This window comes from Alosa sapidissima, chromosome 21 (assembly GCF_018492685.1).
Source record: "Alosa sapidissima isolate fAloSap1 chromosome 21, fAloSap1.pri, whole genome shotgun sequence".
Lineage (NCBI taxonomy): Eukaryota > Metazoa > Chordata > Actinopteri > Clupeiformes > Clupeidae > Alosa > Alosa sapidissima.
In genome coordinates this window covers 10,828,475-10,854,361 of record NC_055977.1, presented here as the reverse complement: position 1 = coordinate 10,854,361, position 25,887 = coordinate 10,828,475, and the positions used below count along the sequence as shown (strand labels likewise).

General features: G+C 38.2%; 1 protein-coding gene across 6 annotated transcripts in view; it reads right to left on the bottom strand.

The window, feature by feature from the left end:
- gabrb4 (gamma-aminobutyric acid type A receptor subunit beta4) overlaps window positions 1-25,887 on the bottom strand; it is a 51,527-nt gene that overhangs the window by 10,877 nt on the left and 14,763 nt on the right. Inside the window, exons 1-8 of one of the 6 annotated variants that reach the window (XM_042077180.1) lie at window positions 24,732-25,776; window positions 24,444-24,548; window positions 22,711-22,802; window positions 15,697-15,764; window positions 14,515-14,735; window positions 9,808-9,890; window positions 4,338-4,475; window positions 200-352 (exon numbers count right to left, since the gene is read on the bottom strand). In XM_042077180.1, coding sequence (XP_041933114.1) covers window positions 200-352; window positions 4,338-4,475; window positions 9,808-9,890; window positions 14,515-14,735; window positions 15,697-15,764; window positions 22,711-22,802; window positions 24,444-24,523 — 835 coding nt within the window. In that variant the 5' untranslated portion in view covers window positions 24,524-24,548; window positions 24,732-25,776. Of the gene's footprint in view, window positions 1-199; window positions 353-4,337; window positions 4,476-9,807; window positions 9,891-14,514; window positions 14,736-15,696; window positions 15,765-18,044; window positions 18,263-22,710; window positions 22,803-24,443; window positions 25,777-25,887 lie in introns of those variants that run through there. The other 5 variants (XM_042077181.1, XM_042077183.1, XM_042077179.1 and 2 more) reach the window with 5 other exon arrangements.

The window sequence follows — 25,887 nt, the reverse complement described above, 5'->3', positions numbered from 1 at the left end:
ACTATTAAATTCTTTGGCTTATTTTTTTTGCACAGCAGCACAATGTGCTTTAAGAGTTGCTGTTTTGTTACAAGGCAATAGCTTTACTCTAAACTTCCCCTTATATAGACATGGGCAAAGTTGTATTTACTCTACTTAGTACAATTACTATGACATTGTAAAATCACAGTGACTAAAGGAGCGGTACTAAGCACGTTACCTAGGGCCACACGAGCAGCGGACGCATCATAATTGATCCAGAAGGAGACCCAAGAAAGGATGGTAATCAGAATGGAGGGCATGTATGTCTGCAGGATGAAGTAGCCAATGTTCCTCTTGATCCTGAAACTCAGGGAGAGCCGGGGATAAGAACCTAGAAAGACAGAGAAAAGGAAGACAATTTTTAGAGGCAGAACAGGCAGATGTCCAGCCATGTAGCCGAAATCATCGGCTGAGTTGGGGAGTTGGGGTGAATAGTTTAAAGGTTTTGGTGAATAGAGAGAAAATGATAGATAAAGATGATAGGATACAGTTTTATAACACCTATAGTACTTGCAAATTTGCAACCCAAAATCATCTAACACCAGCCAGCTTGTTAGCTTGATAAGCAAGTCTTTTTCATTATCAAGCTTGTCTGTGTCAGACAGGGACATTTGTGGAGAGTCTTTGCAGGGTTGAAAAATGTCTTTCTATTTACACAAAAATTGAGGAAAAGTTTAGAAAATGGGGTTCATAATTTTACATCCTCACACAAACTGCACATTAATAAAATATTGATAACTAATAAGTTAAAATTAATAATGGCAATTTTATTGAAGTCCAAGGTCATTGGAACAAAGGGACTTTATATATACATGATGCTCATGTTATGTATAAAAAAACAACATATTTATTGTGTAAATAAAATACAGAACTGAATACAGAAAACTGTTCTAACTTGATATATGATATGAGATGACCATGGTTATAAAACTGGTTATAAAAGTACCTCCACCATTCTAGGATAAATGATTTTAAAGAATTAGGCCTACATTAAAAACTAACCATCCAAAAACTGATTATATAGACAATGACAAGAGAGTTAAGACTGAGCCATAGGTGGTGAGAGTTCTCATGAGATATTTTGATGAGATAGTGTGAGGGGGATTCAATCCAGCAGAAGATCAGGAAAAGGAGAAGGGGGAAGAGAGCAAATTAGCTAGCGGGTAATGGGTAGCGAAGGGTAATGCAGGCTAGACTCTTGCAAACAAAAAAGGAGAGTGCATTAGCAATAGAATTTGAATTACAAGGAATATATACAGCAGACAAGATGAAATTACAGCTGACGCTGCCAGGTCAAACGTCTCATGATTGACATAATTAAGAAAGAAGATGACCGTCCTTTGTTAATTATTGCCACAGCAGTGGCTCTATCAGAGAAAACAGTGATGCATTTCGGCAAGTGTCCCAAAAATCATGCTGGATGGCTTGATCTACTGTAGCGTAATGAAGTGAAAACACTTCCGAAGGAATCATTCTATTTCTCCATCTAAAGTTACAGAATATGCAGCTGACAAGTCATAAATCGACATTTCCTTTACAGAGTGCTAGCAAATGATCACACCAATAGGATTCACTTAAGAACAGGACATAAGAGGGAAGACAACTCATTCAAACAGTTAACCCTGATGCAATCCCTTTTTCAACAACTTATTCCACAACATGACATGACAACATTTTAGAGCTGAGTGCATATTCCGTGACTCATTTGTCTTAGACAGGAGAGAAAGGACACTGACCCAAAAATTCAGCATTCGGACAGTAATGACATGATTAACAAAATAGGGACCAGGATGAGAGAAGACATAGTGTATGTGTGTGAGAGAGAAAGACAGAGAGAGAGAGAGAGAGAGCGAGAGCGAGAGAGAGAGAGAGAGAGAGAAAGAGAGAGAAAGAGACATATTCGGCGGGGGTTGTTGAAGGACGGAGGGTTGAAATTTCTCTAAGGGAGGGACTTGTGGTCTATGGTGGAGTGAAAATCTCTCAGAAATGTTGCTCTGACTCATCTTTCAATAATCTGACACATCAGACAACGTTGTCATTGCCTGTAGGGATTTGATGTCCTTCCTTTAGTCACTGAAGAACTCTTACTAAAATTATTTCTAAACAATATCTCTAATGTTAAAGACCCCACAGAGGTCATTTAATTCAGATGGTGATGCATTTCAAACTAAAACTAAAAGTTTAGGTAAGAGAAGAAGAGAGAATTAAAGGAACCATATGTAAGAAATGTATTTCAATTAATCATAAAATGGCCCTGATATGTCACTAGACATTAAGAAATCATGTTAATTTCAAATACTTATATCACTGACAACAGTAGTCCGGCCAGGATATTGTCATTTAAAAAGTGAAGTTGCAGCCCTCAACTGATGTTGATGTTGTTATGTTGTGTTTTGGCCTGATGCGCCACCCTGCACCTATCTACTAATCACGAAGTAAGTAGTGTTTCGGCATCCGGGTTTCCAGCTCTGCCAGTCAGGAGGGAGGGGGAGGGGATACACTGCTCTACAGTAATTTGAAAGTGATTGCAGTACCAGTTTTAGCCACAATCTTACATACGGTTCCATACGGTTCCTGAGAAATCTGGTGACTTTTCATATCGCTACCCTTCTCGAGGTCACCGAGTACTGCTGGTACGAAAAAAAAACAAAAAGAGAGTTGCTGCACCCAACAGTTTGAGCTTCCAGGCAGCTACATTGCTACACTCTGGGGCATGTACTGTATGTGAGCCCCCCATGAACATGCCCCCAGAGTGTAGCGCTGTAGCTGCCTGGCAGCTTTAGCTGTTGCTTGATGGTCTTTTGGACCCCCACCATGGACGTCAAGGCAACGCTGCCACCGTCGACTTCAAGGCACCTAACCCTAATCCTTGCCTAACCTTAGTGCCTTCCAGGCTGCCTTGAAGTCGAAGGTGGGAGCCCAAAAGGCCATATAACCTACCGCTTGGCAGCAGCAACTCAAGCTAAGTAAAACCGATTGTTTTTTTGGGGGGGGGGGTTTCATACCGACAGTACTCAGTGACCTTGAGAAATGGAGATCTATGTGAAAAATTGCCGGATTATAAGCAGCGATTTTACTGTATACATAAAAAATATTGTCGAGAGTTATCGAGTGGCAAATTGTTGGATACTGTCTCTCTTTTATATCAAAATTAACACAAGAACATGAGGGTAGTATCATGCCACACAGTCTACAGTAATTTTCTGTGTATTAGCCGCATCGTGTATAAGCCGCAGGACAGTGTTTTATGCAAATTAAAAGAAACAAAACCATATTAATACCATATTAACTGCCCCAGTGTATTAACCTCTTAGCTGAAGAAATTTTGCAAAATCAATGTATAAGTCGCGGCTAATAGCTGGGAAATTACTGTACAGATTAGTTTTGTAGAACACTTCTACAGAACAGAAAACATATAGCCGAATGTGTTATTATGTACAGCATGTATGTATGTCTTTTGTATCATTTGTATGGTACAGTTTCTCAATATGGCTATAGGCTGCCAGACACACTGAATGTGTACCAGCAAACTGAAACTCTTTCTAAATTATATTTATTATTGAAATCAGTGTACTATTATAATTTGAAAGGTTGATGCTCAAAAGACTGAAAAGGAAAGAATTAAAAAATGTAATGGGCTCAAAATGTAATGCCAGGCATGACCAATTGGATAACTCTGCCTTCCCTTAAAAACCCTAAATTGTGATTTTTGTGACATCATTCTACTACACCCTCAGACAGCTTGTCAGACGAACATCCCCACAAAGGTTACTTCTTTAAATAGCCCTGTTAGTCGTCAACTTACAATTAATTACAGGAGATTATGACAACATTAGCATTTGTGCACTTTCAGCTCTACTCTCTCCAAGCTGGCCAAGTTCTGCAGACATTATCCACCAAGCTGTGAACTTACTGCGCTGCTAAAACCTTTTCATATAACCTAATTTAGAAACATATATCCAGTCAATTAAACCAAAGAGGCTGCATTACTGGAAGATGCTGAACAAAATCGCATCTAATGTGACCAAGATAAAAAAGATGAGGTTCTCTAAATAAAATATCTGATCATTACATGGCTATTTCGTTTAAATTAAGAGAGACACTATTAGGATTGGTTTATTAAAACAGGCAGAAATATGATGAACAAGGCTTCATTGCATATCTCACAATGTCATGAACTTGTGTGAGAAACACATTGTACTAAATGATTTGGATGCTCATTACTAAGTGGGGTCAATCAAACTATTGTGATTGTTCACCCGTGATCTATGGACAGTGTGTCTTATTGATTCAGGAAACCAGCCAGCACAACTTACCAGTGGTGAACTTCACCTCTCTGGATACCAGCCGTAATTCTATGATAGAGAACTGTGGGAGCTCTAACTTATCCACCCCTGTTACAGCGGTGTCACCTCCTTGCCAGAAGAACACAATATCATCGGTAGTGTATCCATCTGTAAAATAGCAAAAATACATAGGGAGATAAATAGCCTAGACTGATTTTTACATCTTTCCATAGGATTTTTGAAGAAATCTCCAACGGTTGCACTCTCCTTCATGTTCAGTATTTGTTTAGTAGTAGTATTCTTGTACTCATATACATATACCATTACAAATAAAAAATATTTTCTTGAGACCAAATTCCATAGGTAGCACCAACACAGTACCAACAAATAAAACCTTGGGTTCTTAATGTATTTAATGAAAGCAGAAGAAATTCATTGCAGACAGACTTTTTGCTCTGTGACGGGCTTTGCGTGTCAACGAAATTAGGGCCCTATTCGCTGCTGTGCCAATAGCTCTTTTGTAAATTATTTTTTGGACATGTTGGGCCGCAGTGCTTGTTGATCCAGGCGGACACAATCTAGACAATAATCATATTTATGTATACAGTGGACGGTTCTGAGCACTAACAGAGGAATTATTCTGGAGACTGCATGGGATGTATAACATCCACAAAAATGGTCACACCAAATGCAGCAATAAGATCTTCATATGCCGATGAACGTGAAAGCCCCCCAAAAAGATGCTGCAGTTTAATTTTTGAGTTTGTGAAATTACAATTTGAAAAATGTTAACATCCATAATGCCAATAAAATGTGATGGTATGGTATGATGTGAATGATTACATGAAATTTGAGCATTTGCTATTTTTGGCTGATGAATGTAAATGAGAAAAAATGCACAAAAAAAGAATGTTAACATTCACATCATACAAATGCCAAGGCATTTCACTGGCGTTATGGATGTGACAAAAAGTCCAATTTTCGTGGAATTGACCTGTAACATTTTATCTGTACCATTCTATTTCTAAAAACAAAATGTGAGTAGGCTATTTGGAATGTGACAAATGGGTACAAAATTAAGATTCTCCACCATACCAGTGGTGTTTTTCCTTTTATTATGATATAACTGTTTATAGGATGGGTGATTTACAGCCAACTGTGGCTTTTTTCAGAATAACATTAGTTTGAATGTTCATACGTAAATGTGTATTTCTTGCTGCTGGGTTACAAAAGGGGGTTTCAATATTTCACCAAATATAATATACCGATGTCTCAATAATATCAAAGGCCAGGATGTTTAAACGTACATTGTTTGCAGATCTATGCTCATCAGCTCAATAATCTCAGTATTATACATTCAGGACACTTTCCATGTTCTCAGCAAGCTACTTTATCTGGCACACAAATGCTCAATATATTTTTCTCTAGACTAGTACAGTATAATCAGCCTACTATATGTAAGGGATAATGGACGACATGGCGCTCAGTTCACAGAAAGTAATGCACATTTGAGGTTATTCTACTGCCCGGCATGCTAGCATAAGGGCTGTTACACCTCGTAAGAATTTTAGAATGAAAACAGTCAGAAATGGTCTTAACTGTCACAATACAAAAGTAGGCTAAACAATTGTAGTGCATCTGATACAGTTCCATGGGGTCATAATGTTATGTTTTTTGTCCTTTTAGGCCTTCATAGATGATATTTCACCCATAGATTATATGGACACTCATCACAGTTGTTAAAAGCTATAAATTCACCATTTGAGGTTGTTGGCCAACTTGAATGGCAATGAAATGTCATTGCCACCATGTTGATACAAATAAACATTTCCATCAGTCTTAGTTTCATTTCAGAATGCAAATCAGGAGTTAATCCATCCTCATATATAAACAAATATCTTATTCAACATAAAGCAACTTTTAGGCTTAAAATGTGTAAAAAAAAAACACATTTGTAGTTACTGTTCCTACTACTTGGCGAGTGCAGGGAGAAATACCCCAAGTTACATATTCGTTCATATCAGGAAAACCTGCAAAAAAGATCAAATGTGTAACCTTGTTTATTTGAAATGTTACCCTCTGTATGGGCTTCAGCATGACATTTTTCACAGATTATCGAATTCATACTGTGTAATTTATTAATTTATTCTATGTTTTATCACTAGTTTTATGAGCATTGTAACCTTTCCTGGCTTGTGTCTTACTGTCATCTTAACACCTCTAATATCCCCCCTTTTTAATTTCATTTTATTTGTCAATCTCCCTCCTTGACTTTTTTGTAAGATAGCCTTACCTGTGAAGCACTTTGGGTCAACATTGTTGTTTTAAATGTGCTATATAAATAAAGTGACTTGACTTGACTTGACTTGACTCATCAGCTGGCAATTGCACTGTAGCTTAGCCTACTCTACTGTGTCAGCCACCGTAACTGCACTGCAGTATACTAAAATGACATACCCATGTCTGGGACATTTAATCAAATAAAACCATGATCAAGAATGACTACATGGCCATAAAGGTCATGTATTATGTGTGCAGTTTAATCACTGATGTGATTGACAAAACGCACCTAATGAATTTCAATAGATTCTAATGGATGGTAATCAGGACTGAAAAGGCTGTGTCTTGAACTGAGTCATTACAGATTGGACGAAGATGAGGAGGATGAGGAGGATGAGGAGGATGGGGAGGATGGGGAAGAAGACACAGTGATGTGGAAGCTCATTGTTTTAATACCTGAGGCTACAGATGTAGGAAACTCACAAGAATAGTTAATGTCAAAGAACATCCAATTGTAGTAGTGAGCTCACAGAAAGCATCTGCCACATCTAGGACATTTGATACTAAATAACATGCTTGTGAATATATGTAAAAGCGCTGAAATAGCACTGCTATTGGAATGTCACAAATAATGTGAAACTGTGGGTTTTGTGCATATAAAGTACTCTTCTTTGCACACACCGCGCTCTCCCGTTTGTGCTCTTGTTTCTTTGCTTGTAGGTGCGTGATCCAGGGAACTCACAGAAAATCACAGAATGGTCACACTCCAAAAGAATTTTCTTTCTTGCTTTTAATCCATTTATAAATTACTCTGACATAAATACTTAATTAGTAAGATATTAAATGATACATATATTTATGCATGGACTCTCTATACACATGTGATGGACTTAGCTGCTGGTTCATACTAATTCATTGTTATTTTTAGTTATATCTTATTTGGAACAGATACATTGGCTCTGCCCTGTCAGAAGAATGTCACACCACTTGTGCCAGAGACCTCCTGCTGCTTATCAGCAATAAAAGTGTCTGCCTAAGACACAAACCGCTCCTGGATTAAGTGGTTTCAGATCAGAGTGATTAGAATGGGCTTAGATGGGACTGAATTGATTTGATAAATGCGCCATCCCACTGGGATCAGTTCAGATGAGTTTGGCATGGACAAAGAAGATGAACTTGGACAACTTCATGTTCAATCTCCGAATAAGAGACATGGGCTGTGCAACAGTGCCATAATGCTCTCCCAGATGAATCACTGTCCGGTCCTGCAAGGCCCAAGTGGACATTGCACCTCTGAAACCAGCTCCTCCCATTCTGCCAGAGCGCTGCTGACCAACAAGAATGCTAATTACACTGCCAGCACTGTCCAATATGTCTCTGACACCCACCAGGAATCTTATACTGTCCAGCTTTGCTGCCTGCAGCAAAGCCTCTCCATGCTTTTTGTTATGTCCAGGCAAGAATGTTACAATTGCCCTTTTTTTAAATCTATATATAGTATTTGATGCAAACAGTTTGTTTGGTTCTTATGCTTACCAAAATAAAAACTAAATGTGTTGCTAAATGTGTTCAAATTTCTGTCTAAATTTAAAACAAAAAAAATCTGACATGAGAAAATCTTACACAAGTTTGCTTCCAATGTATGTAAATTACTTTAGAGGCAAAGATGTTGTGTAAAGTTGTTCTAGAATCTGCAATGTATCCTAAAAGATTCTAATAATGGGGCAGATAACCTGAAAAAGTGTGCACCTTGTGATAAAAGCATAACATTTGATACACTTATATAGCCAAAGGCAGTCCAAAAAATGGATATTGAGCCATCATGAATTTTCAATATGGCGGCCATGGCAGCCATTTTTCAAAATGGCCACCAGTGACAACAGTTTTCAGATCAATTTTCATGGCATGGCATATATTATGATGTTGATGATCTAGTTAGTTAAATATATTCACCATACATAATTCTTGGCAGTGTCTACAAGAACAATTGTAGATTGTAGTTTATGTAAGTCATAAAAAATTCAAGTTGGCGGTCATGATTTGCATGAAAATTGCAATAAAGTTGCATATTAGTACGATATTGATGATCTCCGTAAGAATAACCCAGAAGCTTCCTTCATTCCAACGATTCAAGATGACCACACTTTCCTTACAGATGTCAGACACATATTCAAGTAGGGCTAGTTAAATTAGCTAGCTTAGCAACATTTAGTTTGACTAGTTTTTCCTCTCACAATTCTTTTTCCCCCCATGAAGTTTAAATACTGGACAAGTGTAATAACTTCACAAATCCCCCAGTCTGAAAAATTGTGTACACTATTTCATTAAATTCAATTGCTTCCCCATGGAACGATGTGACTTGACTATTGCAATGTGCCTTGTGGTATCCTTTTTCATATGCTTCCCTCTAGGTCGACTTACAAGTAGATAAATAAAACTTCCATCCATATCTACAGATTAAGGAAAACCCATTTTATTGTTTTTATTGATTTCCTGTTCCACATAAGTAGTTAACATACTAAGGCCGTGCTAAGGCCGACTTTGAAATTGTGCATTGATGTTGATAGAAGACGGTTCTTGGTACGACGATATAATACTACAGACAGATGTCTGCTTTCTTGGTTGGTTACTCAACTACGGAATACAGACTTCTGTAACCTTTTCAAAACATATTTTCCACATCATCCCTGTATTATAGCTATCTTCCTTTTTGAAGGGTTAGGGTTTTATTTTCTTCTTTTTTAAAAATAAAAATTAGACAAGAAGTTTCTGATAAGAAGGCACATCTTGTACTCTGTGAGCCTGAAGGAGACTGTTCCAAGATCATTTACTATTTGCCAGAGCATTACACAGAGGTTCCACCCGTAGCTAGTAATGTCATGGTGTCACAGGTCTCAGAAACAAGTATTTGCAGTACAAAATGGCAACACCTACTGTAACCTAACAGCCGGAATATTTAAAATTCACGATGGCTCAATATCTTTTTTTTTTTTTAACTGTCTTTGGCTATAAGTGTACCAAATGTCACGTTTTATCACAAAGTGCACAATGCTTGTGAATGCTCCAGCCAAGCCGCCCCACTATAAGGGCATTTTCAAACCATATACGTTGACTGCTTCGGCCCGAGGGAGGAAATAGAATTGTAGCAATGTTGCATAATGACGTACATAGGTTCAGTTATAAGTCAAAATTTGTATCAGTTGGACAATGAAGTACTCACAGCTTTCAATCTCCAAGGTGCAGTTCTGTTCATCAAGAGGGTATCTCCTTAGATCCATCATACATGCAGCAGTGGTTGTTATTCTGGAGGTAACAAGAAATATATATAATTTAATGTTCATTGTTCAACTGTGACTGTGTGATAAGAATGAAAAGCAAGAGATGTAGTCATTTCTGGTGAAGGGAGAGGCTAAATTAATGAAAGGGAGACACTAGCAAAAGCAACGACTGAAAAAAATGTCTTAATGTGGCAAATGTTCCTATTTATTTGGATATGTCACAGGGACGTGGTGTGGGACAAGACTATGTTAACGGGGAAGCAAAGCTTCCCTTGGCCTCCGAGAAAAAAAACCACTGGTTTGTTAGCTCAAATTTGTGAGTTGAAGTTCGACTGGAACATTGTTTTTTTTTTTAAATACACTGCACCTATTTCTCTTGGATTTTCAGATCCTTTGGTAATACATAACGACTCACCATTTCTCCTATTGCAACTATAATGAAACATCTCTGTTACAGCACAAAGAGCGACCATGTTTGAGTCAACACATAGTCTAGGCAAATGTTTCATCCTGATTTGAGACATTTTTACACAGGATGTTAACAACTGCTTTAGGGTTTGCTGTATATGGAAATACATCCCATGCTACACTGTGTATCTGATTACCGCAGCTTCAGTCAATCTTAAATTTCTTGGCTGTTGGAGAAACACAAACATCTGTTTCTCGCTGACACAGATGCAAGGTCAGCTGCTGTTTGAATTGACAGACCTTTAAAATCTACTTCAACCAGTCAGTTGAATGCATAAACAAGTAGGTGCAATATTCAAATCCCACTGTGGAATGATAAAATCGAGTAGCGGTTTCAGCTGATTGACACCTTGAGACAAAATGAGGATTATTTCTATGTATGATGGTGCAGAGATAAAAAAGAAAATTCTGTCCTTCCTGCACATGAAAATGCTGAAGAGGGAGAAGCTTAACACACAAGTAGATTATTGATTTCTTCAGAGAGCATGATGCATGGTGTACAGTACATGGTACTAAACACTATTCCAACCTGGCTGGCATCAGTGGTCATCACATCTCTGCACAAGGTGGGGGCAGTCATAAGCACTCCCTGAGAGCTATACGTGATGATGCCAAGAGGGCTTGGGAGTGTGCCCCTGAACAAGTTATTATACCATAAACCTATTTTGAATAATGGCAGACAGCCTGGAACCACATAGCCATCATTTAAAGGGGCATAAGTGTAACGAGCCAAGTTTGATCACATGAGACTTGAGACATTGCTGCCAGCAAGCAAGCCTGTCAGGAGTAGTACCAAGCCATAATTGACAAGTGTTCCTGGATTTGTTTCTGCCAATGCATTTGAAATAATTTAAGGTGATCTGAAGTGGCACCTGGGTTGGAAGCAACTGTTATATTTTTTTGCAAGATACATCTTGAACCCTAGTTTAAACTGTATAGATGTGTTTGAAGACCATTGTTTTGAAATAGCACTAAGGCTACATGGACCCATGCTGAGATAGAGCCATTGAATGTATAGCAACATTTGAACCTGTTAGGGGATTGGAACTGAAGGTGAAAAGCCTCACGCTGTACTGCAAGTAAGACACATAAATCAATTTCAGTAAATCCAGAACAGATCTGATGTTCTTTTCGGGATACAAGGTTTCTAAAACTGCCGAGGGTGACTCGGAAACCTTGCACACACTCATATCACGGAATGACCTCCTTGAACCAATTAACCTAAAGGTGGTCACTCCACTGAAGCAGCTATTTTGTCTGTGCCAGAAGCCTTAATGGCAGCCAGAGTTGCAGCTCGGTCCTCACTACTCATCTTGCTTGACTTATTGGCAGCTTTTGACATGGTCAACCACCACATCCTACAATCCATACTCTCAAAACATGGGCATCACAGGGAAAGCACACTGCTAGTTAAAATCCTACCTCACTGGGTGATTGTTCAATGTGTCTTTGCTAGGACAAACATTTGCATCTCACTGCATCACCACAGAGGTGCCCCAAGGCTCAGTGCTGGGGCCCCTTCTCTTTTCCATAGACACATCACTTCCCTGGGCCTGATTATCCGCTTGCACAGCCTCTTAAATCACTGCTATGCAGATGATAACTCTATCTGTCATTCCCACCTGACAACTCCATGGTCTTGGCATGGATCTCGGATTGTCTCTCTGACATAACCACATGGAGGAAGGAACATCATGTCCAATTAAACCTCAGACCGAAACCAAACAAATTATACACAACATCAACATCAAAATTGAACCCTTAAGTCTTGCTCCTACCAAGGTTGCAAGAAAGTTCGGTGTTATGATTGATGACCAGCTGACCTTTTCTGACCATGTCACCTCAGTGACCCATGGCACTTTTCAATTTAGGAAAAATATGGCCGTACCTAATCCAACATGTCACCCACCTAAGACCATGGTTATCTCTTGCCTTAACTACTCTAACACTCTCCTAACAGGCCTTCTGGTGAAACTGCTAGTTTTCAATCAACCAAAAGCGGCACCTGTTATCCCCTTTTTCATTGAGCTCCACTCACTACCCTTAGCTGCCTGCATACAATTCAAATCACTAATGCTTGCCTACAAAGTGATTGCTGGGTCTGCTCCCACTTACTTAAGTGCTCTCATAAAGCCTTATGTTACTTATGCTGTGTTCCACCAAGGAATGTCGTCTGGTACTGCCTCCCCAACACACACGGCAATCCAGACTATTTTTATTTGTTGTTTCCTGGGATCAACCTACCAAGAGCTACAGTAGGAGTGTCCCTCTCTATCTTCAAGAAGCTCTTGAAGACTCGACTCTTTCTGAGAGTACCTCCTGTCCTTACACATCTAACAACCCTAACCCTAACCCTAACCTAACAAGCACTTACCATGCATTACCCTTATCCTCTCCTTTAAAAATCTAAATCTAAAAATCGCTATCTTACACTACTTAAAAAGCATTACGCCACTGACCAAGAAAAACCTGGTCTATAGCAAAAGGCGCATATGAAGCACAGCCGAAGATGCACTGTCACGAAATGTAAGATTATATTATTAGTGCACATCACCAGCCTCAGTCCACAACTGAAAATAGACACACCATGAGACAATTAAAGTGACGAGGAAACAGATTGCAAATGCCAGCATTACAAAATGCAGAATTTAACTGCACTACAGATGCTCCCAAAGACAGCTGACAGGCTAGTAGTGGAAGTCAAAGTGAGTCTTATAGAGTCATGACACATCAGACTGACAAGGTTAAATCAGTAGGGGAACATTGGGTTTTATGTCAACGTTTTCAGATGTTTTCAGATATTTTCTAATTCGCTGTCCACATGATGAAAATGCAAAGCCAATGTTTTCAAATGAATATGATATCGACACAAATCGTTCCATTTCAGGAGCTCAAAAACACCGGAATAGTGTGGACGAGAGGCACATGAAACAAAAGTCTTTCAGATTTAGGGCCCTATCTCAGCGATCTAAAACGCATGGTCACTTGTGAATAGCTTAGGGGTTTGTCCAGTCCACATTGGGGGAGGTTTTGTTATCAAACATTGTCAAACGTCGGATGCCTGGCGCAACTGATTATGTTTCTTAATCAGTCATGGGTGTGTTTTGGGCGTAACATCCTTTAAACCAATGAAAATTATATCTGCCATTCCCTTTAACAGCAAGCAGCACAACTTCAAACAGCGCATCGGAATTTTGATAGTCAGCGGCGCATTTGAAGGAAAATAGGGTCCATAAACAAAAACATGTGGGGTGGATGTGGATGTAGCCTAAATGGGGATGTAATTATTTGCAAATTGCAAAAACGCATTGGGTACATTCAATTTAAAATTGTTAGCATAAGACTGAAATTAGAAAAAAAGAAAGAAAACAAAAAGTTAACTTGATAGACAAGGGATAAGATATGGATATGAGATAGATACAATATGGAGATAAATTGATTATTTTATTGATCCTCAAAGGGAAAAATGTGGCCCTATGAGCTACATTTGATGCCATGCAGACTTGCTAGCCTTTTAACAGGCTACATACATGTTACAGATGTTTCGTAATAGTCTACATTTTTGTGGGTAATGAGGTTTTGCTCACTTATTACCATTAAATTTGAGAGCATCATTATTTTGTATTTCATACCTAAGTATATTGCGTTGCTAAAATGTAACCAGTACATTTCAAATTTACAATTCTTTCCAGAAATCGAACCAGCAAGTAAAACATCCTAGGGGAAAAACCCCATCCCCAACTTACATGTATTGTTATGGCTAGTATAGCTAACTAAATCCTGCATCTTGTGTCAACAATTGCACATACTGTTGTCAATTACTGTAATTATACCCCAAAACACTAGGGCCACCAAATCATGAAAACAAAAATATCCATTTACAATATAATGAGGCTTTAAGGGAATTTCTCCCCTCCTTGCATAGAAAAATAAAATACAATCGTATTTCATATTTATATGTATATATTCGTAAGTATATTCATATTTCTACAATATTATTGAGGGTTAGATTAAAAGCTGCAACAATGACATGACTGCTTGTCAACATGGTAAGTTGAAAATTAGAGCAAATTTAAATGGCAGATGATTGAATAGCTTAAAACGAGCCTACTGAAAACTGTCAATATGTCTAAATTTAAAGATTTGACATCAGATGAATTGATATTTTCATGATTTCTTACCTTAGGCCATATAAAACGGTACCATCTGGATGGAGACGTATCATACGATTCTTTACGGTCACCCCATGGAGAAACGACTTCTTGTCATTGAGGAAATAGGTGTCAGGGAGCCAAAGTTGGTCTGCCACACGGTTATCCAAAGTCAAGTTAAGTTCCATCTCTGTATAGGCAAGTCGCTTATCTCGCCAACTTTGTTGAAAATACATCGTGATGGTATAATCCTGATAGGGAGAAGAAGACATTTTGATTTGACCTAAGAGTACAATTACATAATTTAGAGGCAACATCACAATCAAGCACCTATGCTTTCACAATTAATCACATGAATGATGAAAAAATGCAAGATTGCCAACGTACTTTTGATAATGCACCATCTATTGTACAGCTATATTATTCTTCCAACTACATTATTCATAATACACATACAGATGCACCGATATATCAGCCAACATCGGTATTGACCAATATCGGCCTTGTTGACTGTAAGGCATTCGGCAAATTTATATGACATTTACTGATGGCAGTGGCTGATGTTTTATCTGTTTATCTGTTATGTTGCATCAATTCTGCACTAGGTAAATGTTGCTCTATTCATATTTGAGAATTTGGTCAACTAAGGATTAGTACACAAAGTTTTGCTGCTACTGATGTTAATTGTGCTAACTTGTCAACTCTATGTACAGTGCACCTGACATGTCTTTATTATTCATCTTTCATATGACACACATATTGGCAATGTAGTTTACTTGTCTGCACCATTTTGCAGGGTTATAATGCATTTTTATTTACAAAGACTGAATTGTTGCAGCAAATTACCATAATTACTTCAGTCATAGCCTTCTCAATATATGTTTTGAAAACAAAATGTACTATTTAACATTTTGAATATGTTGTCTTGTGTTTGTTCCATGACGTACCCATTCACAGGTCCCTGATGAACACACTAAGGCATTTAACTTCCATACTTAAAAACAATAAAAAGCTTTGGAATCTGCCTACAGTTTTTTTTTAACTTCACAAGCAATTGTTGAATGTAGCACAGAGTGCAATTTATATGCAACATGGTCAACAAGAACACAATAGACTGAAATGAATGAATGTGTCACTCTAACATCTTTATTGCAATGAATAAATAAAACGCTATTACAATGGAAACATTTGTCAACATGCTTTTAAACTCACCATGTTGACTTCTGAGATTGAGTCAATACTGGCAATATTGATGCTCATTCCTACAACAACCGGAGAACCTGTGGTAAGATAAACAAAGAGATATTCAGTAAAGACACATACTGTACATTTTAAAAAAAAATCTAGTAGGCCGATTTCTGAGATCACGAGGGAAGTCTTGCTGGTGATCTTTAGGAATTAGGCTTGACAGATACTGATGAAATTAGTCCCCAGTCCAGATCCAAACCAGTTATGGAGATGAGCTACCAGACAGGGAGTGTAAAGTAAACAATAGGTAAAAAGTACACATTTTATCCAAGCTGCTAGATCTCTGTTGGAATCTCAGGGGGATTTTTTGGTACATGAATTTGTTTTTTACCTAAATGATGTGATAAAATGGAATCCTGCCCTGGCCATCTGCTCAATTTACATCTGCAGTCTGAGTAACTCTGTAAATCTACTTGGGAGGTGTGTAATCCCTATATGTGAGGCGATCTGGCAAAATGAGTCACAGTGACCCAAAATTCAAAATTGAGATTTTGGTATCAATGGACAGAGGACACAGTAAGCTTTAAAACAATATCCTGGTCAAAGTCACATTACAAATCGTTGTCAAGATATAGAATTTTTGAATTATGGCATCCCACCAACTTTTTCCAATTAAAAAACTGAGAAAATTGAATTTACAGGTTGCAGGCAGGTAGTATTTTTTGGTAGGAATTAAAAAAAAAATTAACTACACGTTTTTGTCTTGACTATAAAAATTAGGGAAATTCATTTTCATATAACACCAAAAAAGAAAAATCAATATCTTCAATCGCTTTTGAAGTAATCGGCCTGTATCTCAAAAAAATAGAATATGCGACTTGTGACTCATTTTGTTAGATTGGGTCACATATTAAATAGGAAAAAGTGAGATACATAAATCTGTGTCATCTGCAGCTATACATGTTACTTTCTATAAAATTATGAGTCAGAGTAAAATGCAGGGGACTAAGGACTGAACCATGTGGGACCCCATTTGAATTTCTAACACAAATGGGGTCTAACTGAAAAATGAAATTTAAGAAGCCAAATGCTAAATAAGCACTACAGTGGGTTACAATCAAACTCTTGGTTGGAAATACATTGCAGAGCATGACAGCTAGACTATAGAGCAAGTGTTAAGTTAATTGCTAGTGGGTGGCAAGAGGAAGGCCACTATGTGGAAAGGCAAATATACACCAGAACAGAACAAAAGCCCAAGTAGAATGTTGAATGATTACACAAGATCCCCAAAACACAGAATATCAGCAAATTAAAGTGTGTCAACAATAATGATACATTTCCTTAATAACATATCATAACTATTTTCTTCTATGATTATATCTCCATATGCCATCTTTCTAAGAGCAATGCTAGCTTGTGGTAGCTCACCACCGCTAACTAGCTCTGTCTTCCATTTCAGCCATTTCACATAGCTTCACTGCAATTTTACAAAATGGATTCAATGAATATTAGTGGCAATGACATGACAACACTTTGAAAAAAATAACTTATTTTTGGGTGTCAACTGACTGCATTTTTTGAGGAATTTCTTGCAGTTTTTTGGACATGAAAAAAGTGCAGTACAATATATATACTGTGCTTTTTTCATGTGCATTTAATGCAGTATTTTGGAGCTACCAACAAACTTTACTTTTGATGTGTTGTTTAAGAGATGCTGCTCATAGGCTGTTTGCTAGAGGAAGGAACATGTCTTTAGAGCTTTTCCTTGCAATAATGGACATGGGCAAACAGTGTTTTTAATGGTACATGGAAATATTACCATTTAGGCTAGTTATCCCTCCAGTACATACAATTTTGTTACTATTCTGGAATGCATTGTGGCGTGTGTCAAAACACTACTTGTTCATCTGACCCAGATGATTACACAATTTAGGGGTTTTACTCGTTGACAAGATTTAGCGCTAGCTGTTGGCAGTGGTTGTTCATCTTTAGATGGTTATCCATATCAGACATGTTCTTATTTTTCTAATGGAACTTAATGATGTGGGAGTCTTAGAGCTATGCTATTAAACCTTTTGAAAGAAAATCTTGTTTGAAGCGCTAATGCTAACAATATGAGAAACCAAAAAAATCAAATACCCTGACCTTCAACACACATAGAAACTACAATGCAGGAGGGCTCAAAGATGAAAGCATGATAAACCTGATATATTGTTCTGCCATTTTTATCCACCACTGCATGAAATGTTTAAGCAGTGTAGATTAGAACATGCCTCTTTTAGTCGTTTCATTAAAAGTCTTTAAAATAAAAAAACAAAAAAAATAAATAATGAAATAAATAGAAACAAACAAAAAAAAAAGACCATTCTTACATTGTGTGCTGAGCTCAACCTTCCTCTGGTAGCTATGTTAAATTGTCCTCTCAGGGACTGGTCTTCTCTTATCTCTTCTTGAGCTGTATCTAGGCTACCCTCCTGTCTCTCTCGGTTGTGTTTGCTTCATCTGTTTTCTCTGTCTTGCAGCTCTCCTTGTTGTCTTACTTGCAACTCAGTTGCTCACTTTGTCTGCCTTCTGTCCTGGTCGGATGTGACTGCATTCATTTAGATTGCACAGCAAAAAATGGCACTGTAACTCTGGGCTATATACCAGCATGTAATGTTAGTCATCAGTCTACGATGCCTCTGTTCCATCAATATATAGCCAAATGTTATATGAACATATATATGAACATACTATTCATCAGAAATAATGGGGGGAGGGGTTAAATCATTAAAATCTAAAGATATAAATGATCTACACCAGCCCATTGTTAGCAAGCAAAATGGCACATCAGGAACAATCATTTTCAAATTCATTATAAAACATAATATAATTAGGAGATTGTTGAAAGTTGAAAAAGGCAGGAAACAGTTGCTCACGATGAGTGCTTTACTTGCAAAGTCTGTAATGTTCTTTTGGCAATGTCTGGCATGCATCTTAACTCAAAGGTAAATTTTAGACAAGTAGCATCTATTTAAATTACATTTTGTTAAAACAATGTTATTGATTAACAAGCTATTTTGTTGGTAAAACACAACTGAGGTTGCTACTAAAATTTTCATGTGGGGCCAGATGTAGTGTGATTTCTAGAAGCAAGGTCTACATTTTGGAACACACACTTAGCTGTCTTTCCGTTAAAAAAGCACTAAAGTAAAAAAGCACCAAATGCTCTGAATGGTTGTCTACAATACACTACCGGTCAAAAGTTACTTACTCACTTAGAAATTTCCATTCCACTCCATTATATACTGTACAGAATATCAGCTGAGATCCGTTGCATTGTTTTTTTTTTTTAATCAGGGCAGCAGTTCTCAGATTACATGCTTACATAATTCAAAAGGGTTTTCGACTGTTGTAGAAAGAAATGGCTGATCTTTAGTGCAATATCTACATTGCCCATTATCAGCAACCATTCATCCAATGTTCCAAAGGCACATTTCTCAAGGCTAATTGAGAAAACATTGGAGAACCCTTTTAGCCTGGCGAGCCAGACCCACATTGAAATGTAGGGTCTGAGCACTCACCGTTCGCAGTGCTCAGTCCGAGGGGCGGGATAATCAGTTGTCTTTCAAATTCCCTCTGCACGCAATAGGACGCAATAGGATATTTGTTTTCAAGTAGCAGGGAATTCAAGCCAAACCGTTGCAACTCTGCCATCAATCATCATTATATTTATTATTCATTATTATTTTATATATTTTATATTCATTATTATTATAGCCCACCAAACGACTCTATACACGATTTCAATGCCTGATTAAATTTCGATTTCTGGAGCTCACAAGCCAACGGAGAGTTGCTAGACTAGCCCTGGCAGCAATTTGCTGCCGCTAGGGGCGCGTCTAGATTTCTAGGCTAGAACCCTTTTGCAATTATGTAAGCATATAATGTAATATGAAAACTGCTGCCCTGATTAAAGAAAACAATGCAACTGATCTCACCTGGTATTCTGTCTATAATGGAGTGGAATGGACATTTCTAATTGACCCCAAACTGTTGACTGGTAGTGTAGATGCAATATATGTATCTGCAAGGCATCTGGTTGACTAGGCAACTGCTGCTTGGTAAATTAACAGTGTCAGAGTAGGTTATGCTACTATAACCTAAAGTGCTGTCTGTGCACAATGAGAAGTAGGACTTCCTTATCAAAGAAGAGAAATGTTATTTCACTTCTAGCACCATTTTTTGGTTGCTGAATGTGTAGCCTATACAATCTATACAGAACTCATATAGTTACTTATTTCGTCACTGTGTACTCTATATATTTAGGGAAAACTTGAGTCTTGAACATTAGTCAAAAGGATTCAAGGATTTTACTCAAAAGGATTGTACATGCAAAGGATAGATTGTGATGATAAATGGCTTTAGTCCCTTAAAGAGCCCTATGGAATGGTTCAATTAGTTTCCATGATGTAAACGACAAACTAACTTAATATTTTCCTATCATTTATACAGTATTATAGCAGCAGTAAGGAGATTTGCAGGACACTGGCAACCTAACTACCAAAGAGACAAACAAAGTCTTATAGACCAACAACAGCACAGTTTAGCTGTAAACATTACTTTCCGACAAAGTATAGCAATGGAATGTTCTAGTAAAAGGTAACTTTTTGAAAAGAGGCTTAAAAAAAAATAAGATCTATCCTCCATCTACAATGCCCATTGACCCATGAACTTTTTGTATCATAGAAACAGGAAAGACGGATAGCACTGGGTCTATTGCTTATATAGACATAAAAAATAGATCCATATTTTCTTGGTCTTAGCTGACAACTGATATTGAAAATCTAAATTTTTGGTCTAATCAGTATATTTTCATTGTCTGTTTGAAATATACTGTACAGTGCATGAAAAGTAGGCTATTCAACTCCCCTGAAAGTCAGCAACCTTTCTCATGGCAGAAGAAGCCAAAATATTCTTAAACAGGCAGGTTTTTATTGCAGACAACATTCTCTAATATGTCCAGGACATTTCCAAAGATAAGTTATTTTTCTCCTAACATTAAAACAAACTCAAAACCTAGTATTTGCAAGTAATCACACCACTGTGCTTTGGAGCTCCAAATTCACAGATGACAGTGATGCCACTTATTTGATGACATCTTATCTTAACTTGCCACTACCCACCAGTGCTTAAAGTAGAGATGTTCTGATCATAAAAATCACTCATGGTCATTTGCAAGGTTGTGGGATAAAACAGGAAATGAAAGGGGGCATAAATGAAAGGTGCTATACAAATAAAGCTTATTATTATTATTATTATTATTATTATTATTATTATTATTATTATTATTATTATTAAATCTAACACCGTTACACCAATGCCTTGAAATAACACCATCCCTGTAGAGATATATGGCAGTGGTAACATCATGTTGAAGGGATACTTTTGATCTGTAGGAAATTCAAAACATTTCAGAATTAATGGGAGAATGAATGGAAAATGTTCTACACAATACCACAGGAGAACCTGTTGTAAAGCGTGTGCTTGGAAGATGGTTTCCCACCCATTAGGACAGTTAATCAAGGCACAAGGCCAAAGCAGCAATGGAATGCTTCAAAATTATTAAACTACATTTTCTTGAATGGCCCAGTCAAAGCCCTAATCAAAATCCTTCAAAAAATCTGTGTACTACAGTCGAGAGGTGCCATTCCACCAACCTATAATTAATATTTCTACCAAAAGGAATGAGGGGGAAAATGCTGCATATCAACATGCAAACCAGATATGGACTCAGTTCAAATGGTATTGCAATAAAACGGTAGAGTATTAATGCTTTTTGGTCATTTTTGTGTACAAATTATATATTGTAGCGTGCAAGGGGGTAGTACACTTCTTTGTGTGTGTGTGATGTAATGAGCTCCCAGAATGCAGTACAAATGTGTTGTGAGGACATAAATGTTTAATTCTCTGTAAGTGTTTTTTGAATGTATCTACCTTTTGTGTCTCATATTAGTGTGTACTTAGCCTGTAAAAATCCAACTCATTCACAAAGTGAATAGAGTCAGGTGACTCTAGATTGGGAAACACTTGCATCGGGACAGGTACTAGCTGTTGCTGCTTTTATTTATCACAATAAGTTTTGGTTTCGTCTTCCCCTCTCGTCACTGATTGGCCTGACATTTTTCTTGTCTGAGGGAAACTGTTATGAACTGTGGTGTTTCAGACTAGATCTCCCTGAAAGGAGATCTAAGTGGGTGGGGTCATGGACGGATTATGAACTTTCGGGCCCCTGGGCCCAGATGTATTAAGGGCCCCCCACTAATTGTCGCATATGTGGGAATGGGGTTTGGGGGTCCTCCCCCAGAATTTTTATTTGTTTGATGTGATTTCCTGTATTCTGGTGCATTTTGGAGATGGCCAATACTACATTCAATCAGATTCATAGCCTACATCCTGATTTGTTGATATTGAGGCAATGATTCCATGCAAAAGCTTGGGCTTCAGGGCCCCCTGACCCCTTGGGCCCCTGGGCCTGGGCCCGGTAGGCCCGTGCAGTAATCCATCCCTGGGTGGGGTCAGGCTAGTGTGTACTACCATTGTCATTCCATACGCTCACTTGTAAAGTGTGCTTTTACAACGTCAAATACCAAATACTATTGTGCAGGCCTACGATTCATGAACAGTAGGACAAACAAATCCTATGGGTGTATGATGTGACCTCTTCAGTTATGTGGTTGTAAACCTGGTGAAAATGCAAAACACTATGTTCATTTCATTTTAATATCACAAATAACAAACAACGCTTATATCTTCACAGTTAAGCATCAGCAAGTTTGAGTATTGTGCAGGTCAGCCTCTAGCACAGATTTCCTGAATTCCCAGTGGACAAAATCAGCAAACCTGTGGTGTTTTAGCTTTAGTCAGTAAAGTCCAAAGAGTCAAACATGCTGCTGATCCAAATATACTCATTCAGAGAAGTAAGCATAAAAGCAATCAATTTTATGTTGACTGATGGATTCTGAGACAAAGTTCTCAACACATTACTGGGTGACCTACCTCCAAAATCTGGTCTTAGGCGGATGTCATATCCCTTTAGCAATTTGTCCACTGTCCTCTTTGCCACAGATATTCCGGTCTTCTCATTGGGACTGGTAGGAGCAGGGAGAGACCGGTTAGTGTGGCCAAGTTAATAATATTTCAGTTTTAAGCACCTGTGAGGGTGGCAGGCTGGAAGTCAGAACACGCCCATTTGATTAAGCATGTATGCATTTGTGGGCTGTAGATTTCCAACATGTCACACAGAGGAACATAAAACACCTTTTGCACATCCATTTAAAAAATATATATTACAGGGGGGAAAAAACATCCCTAGGCAACGCCAGTTTCAGTATGGTGTGTTGGGTAGGAAAATAAGGTCATTTCGTTGATCCTACTGCAGATAGCAGTGACCAATGAGAACATTGAAGAAAATGATTTCAATATAAGCCTCTGCCTTCTAATGTCAGTTCAACAATTCGCACTGGCATGCGCAAACAACGCATGCTCACTGCTTAATATATGTTAGTTTATTAGGACTAAATTGCTTATAGCCTATTGGTTCGCTGGATTTCTCACAGGGGTCCTCACCACCCCTTTGCGATTTCGGTTGCGATCATTTGCAACTGGTTGATCACTGCAATTTAGGCCATTCATGCCTATGTAAACTGTATGTAAATCTATCTACCAGATTAAGGGAGTATTACAAACCTTTCAAATCCGTTTACCGAAGTATTCCCTTATAGGTTAAGTTAAAATGGAAGACACATGTTTTTGTAATCAATCACCAGTCAGCCATCATGATAATTGTCAGTAGGCTACAACTGTATGTTTGGTGACATGGTTTCATCCGTGATTCATGGGCTAACTCAGCTCATATTAATAATTGCCATGAGGGAAAAACAGGTTTAGACAGCCGACTAATAATAATGACCAATAATTCTCCACGTGTGTGCGCGCGCGTGAGCGCCAGTGTGCGAGCAAGCGCGCGCACCCTGTAATTTAGTGTTAACTTATCACTGATCAATCTGTGACACGTTAGACCTCGAGATTCAAATACAAATGTTATACATATGACTATTCACAACCAAACATAGTTTGTTCATACTACACGGTAATGTGTGTGGTTGTAGACATAGGCCTGAATGTGTTCACACACACAGGCTGGTCGAGCGAGAGAGAAAAGGAGAGATGGAGGGAGAGAGAGACCGATTGAGAGAGGCCTGTGTAAGAGCTGACAGAAAACGATGAGACATTTTAGCCTACATTTTTTAGGCAAATATTAGTATGTCAGACATTCCCTATTAATCAGATATGGCAAAATATTCGGGTTCCTTGATTTAGGATTCACAATTCTGATAGGAAACATAAATAGGATCACTTTAACCTCTGAGGATATCATAAATACGTTGGCAATGCCGATAGACGTGCGTATATTTCACTCTCCCTAGCGCGTGCACATCCCCCAACCACATACACACACTGACACACATACACACATAAGCGCACGCACGCGCGCACACACACAGTCTCTATCTCTCTCTCACATACACACACACACACACACACACACGCACAGCTATCCCACGGACACATGTAACTGTGGTATTTTAGATAGGGTAGCCTATCTTTCGTTAATGCTGATGACACATTTGCAAATGCCTTTCCTTCTAGTCTCTAGTCCAGGTGGCAAGACTGTCAAGCTGTTATGTATCTGTTGCTATGGCGTGATGCTTTCTATTATGGTATCTTACCTTTGTGCGAAGCAGACAAAGGACAAAGCTGCCAGAGCAGAAATAATTCCACATAATTTATCTTCTTGAAGACCCAGCATTTCCACAAATCTTTCTATTCAGTTTCTGTAATCCAACCGTGTATGGTACACGTAGAAAAAGAAAAAAGGAATGGAAATAGGGGGGTAGAGAGATGAAAAAATCAATAATTGTAATGAGGCACTGGGCAAAGAACTGATATATATATATACATAGATAGATTTGCTATCTGTCGGTATCTATAGATACATATATGCAGGATGTATTTACAAAGAGGTATGTTTAAATTAGTTGTTGTCCCCAGATGTTTCAATCCTCTTCCAGTCTAAGGATGGCCATGCAAATCCCAGATCCCATGGACTAACACCAGGAGATGAAACATTTTGATTAAAACCAACGCTGGTAATTATCTTCAGCAGGTGAAAGATAAACGCACGTCGAAAACTGAAAAAGTAGACCTAAAGAAACCAGCGCTGTCCCTTTTATGTTGGCTGTTGTAATTTCCCAGTCCAAACCTCCATAAGAATCATAACTCCAACGCTGCTCCTGCGTGGGGATTGCTGTACAATCTAAAACCTATTGTCGACACTAGACGTCGGACACTGAAAAGTCCATTTACAGAAAATGTAAAAATGAGAAATGTGCATATCCCCATTTATTCCATCTGATCGAGTAGATTGTCAGTCTCCCCTGGTGAAGCGAATTGTCTACTGGAAACATGTACATTGGGGAGAAAAATACAGCTGCGATATCTCATCCAGACGTTAGAGCAGCAAATCTTACTTGTTTCTGAGAGAGTGAAAAGAAAGAAAATAACAGAAATAAAACTTAACGAAAACGAAAAATATATTCAGACCGTCAAAAATCCAAGATGTGTGGTTCACAACAACCTAATAAATGTCCAAGATGCATATCGGGAATCCCAACCGTCTTCCAGCCTTGATCTCCCGACTGAATATGTTCCTTTGGTCTTCCTTGAAAGTAGGAGACAGTGTAGGCTACAAATGGTGACACCGTCTGATTCAATTACCAACATGAAAGAAACGTCCACATTAAGACTTAATATACAGTTTAAAACTAGGTTTTCGGTGCTTTAAAAGAATACATGACTGTTGATATCTGAAGGAAACTGGCAGTGTTCATTTCTATTTAGCTTAAAAAAAAGAGGCAAAGAAAAAAATTAAACGCCAAGATATGTGAAACTGGAACCCTTTCACGCGCTGAGGGGATGATCGAAGAGAAATGATGTCTGCAAGAGTCGATTCTCCTCGCAACCCATTAGAATGCTGTGAGAGTGTTCCCATGGATTTCCATGTATTTCTACCACATAGGCTATCTCAACACAGAAGGGTGCGCACAAACACTCAGAGACACATAGACGTAGGCTAAAACACACTGGGAGGAGGGGGTAACAGTAGAATTGTGA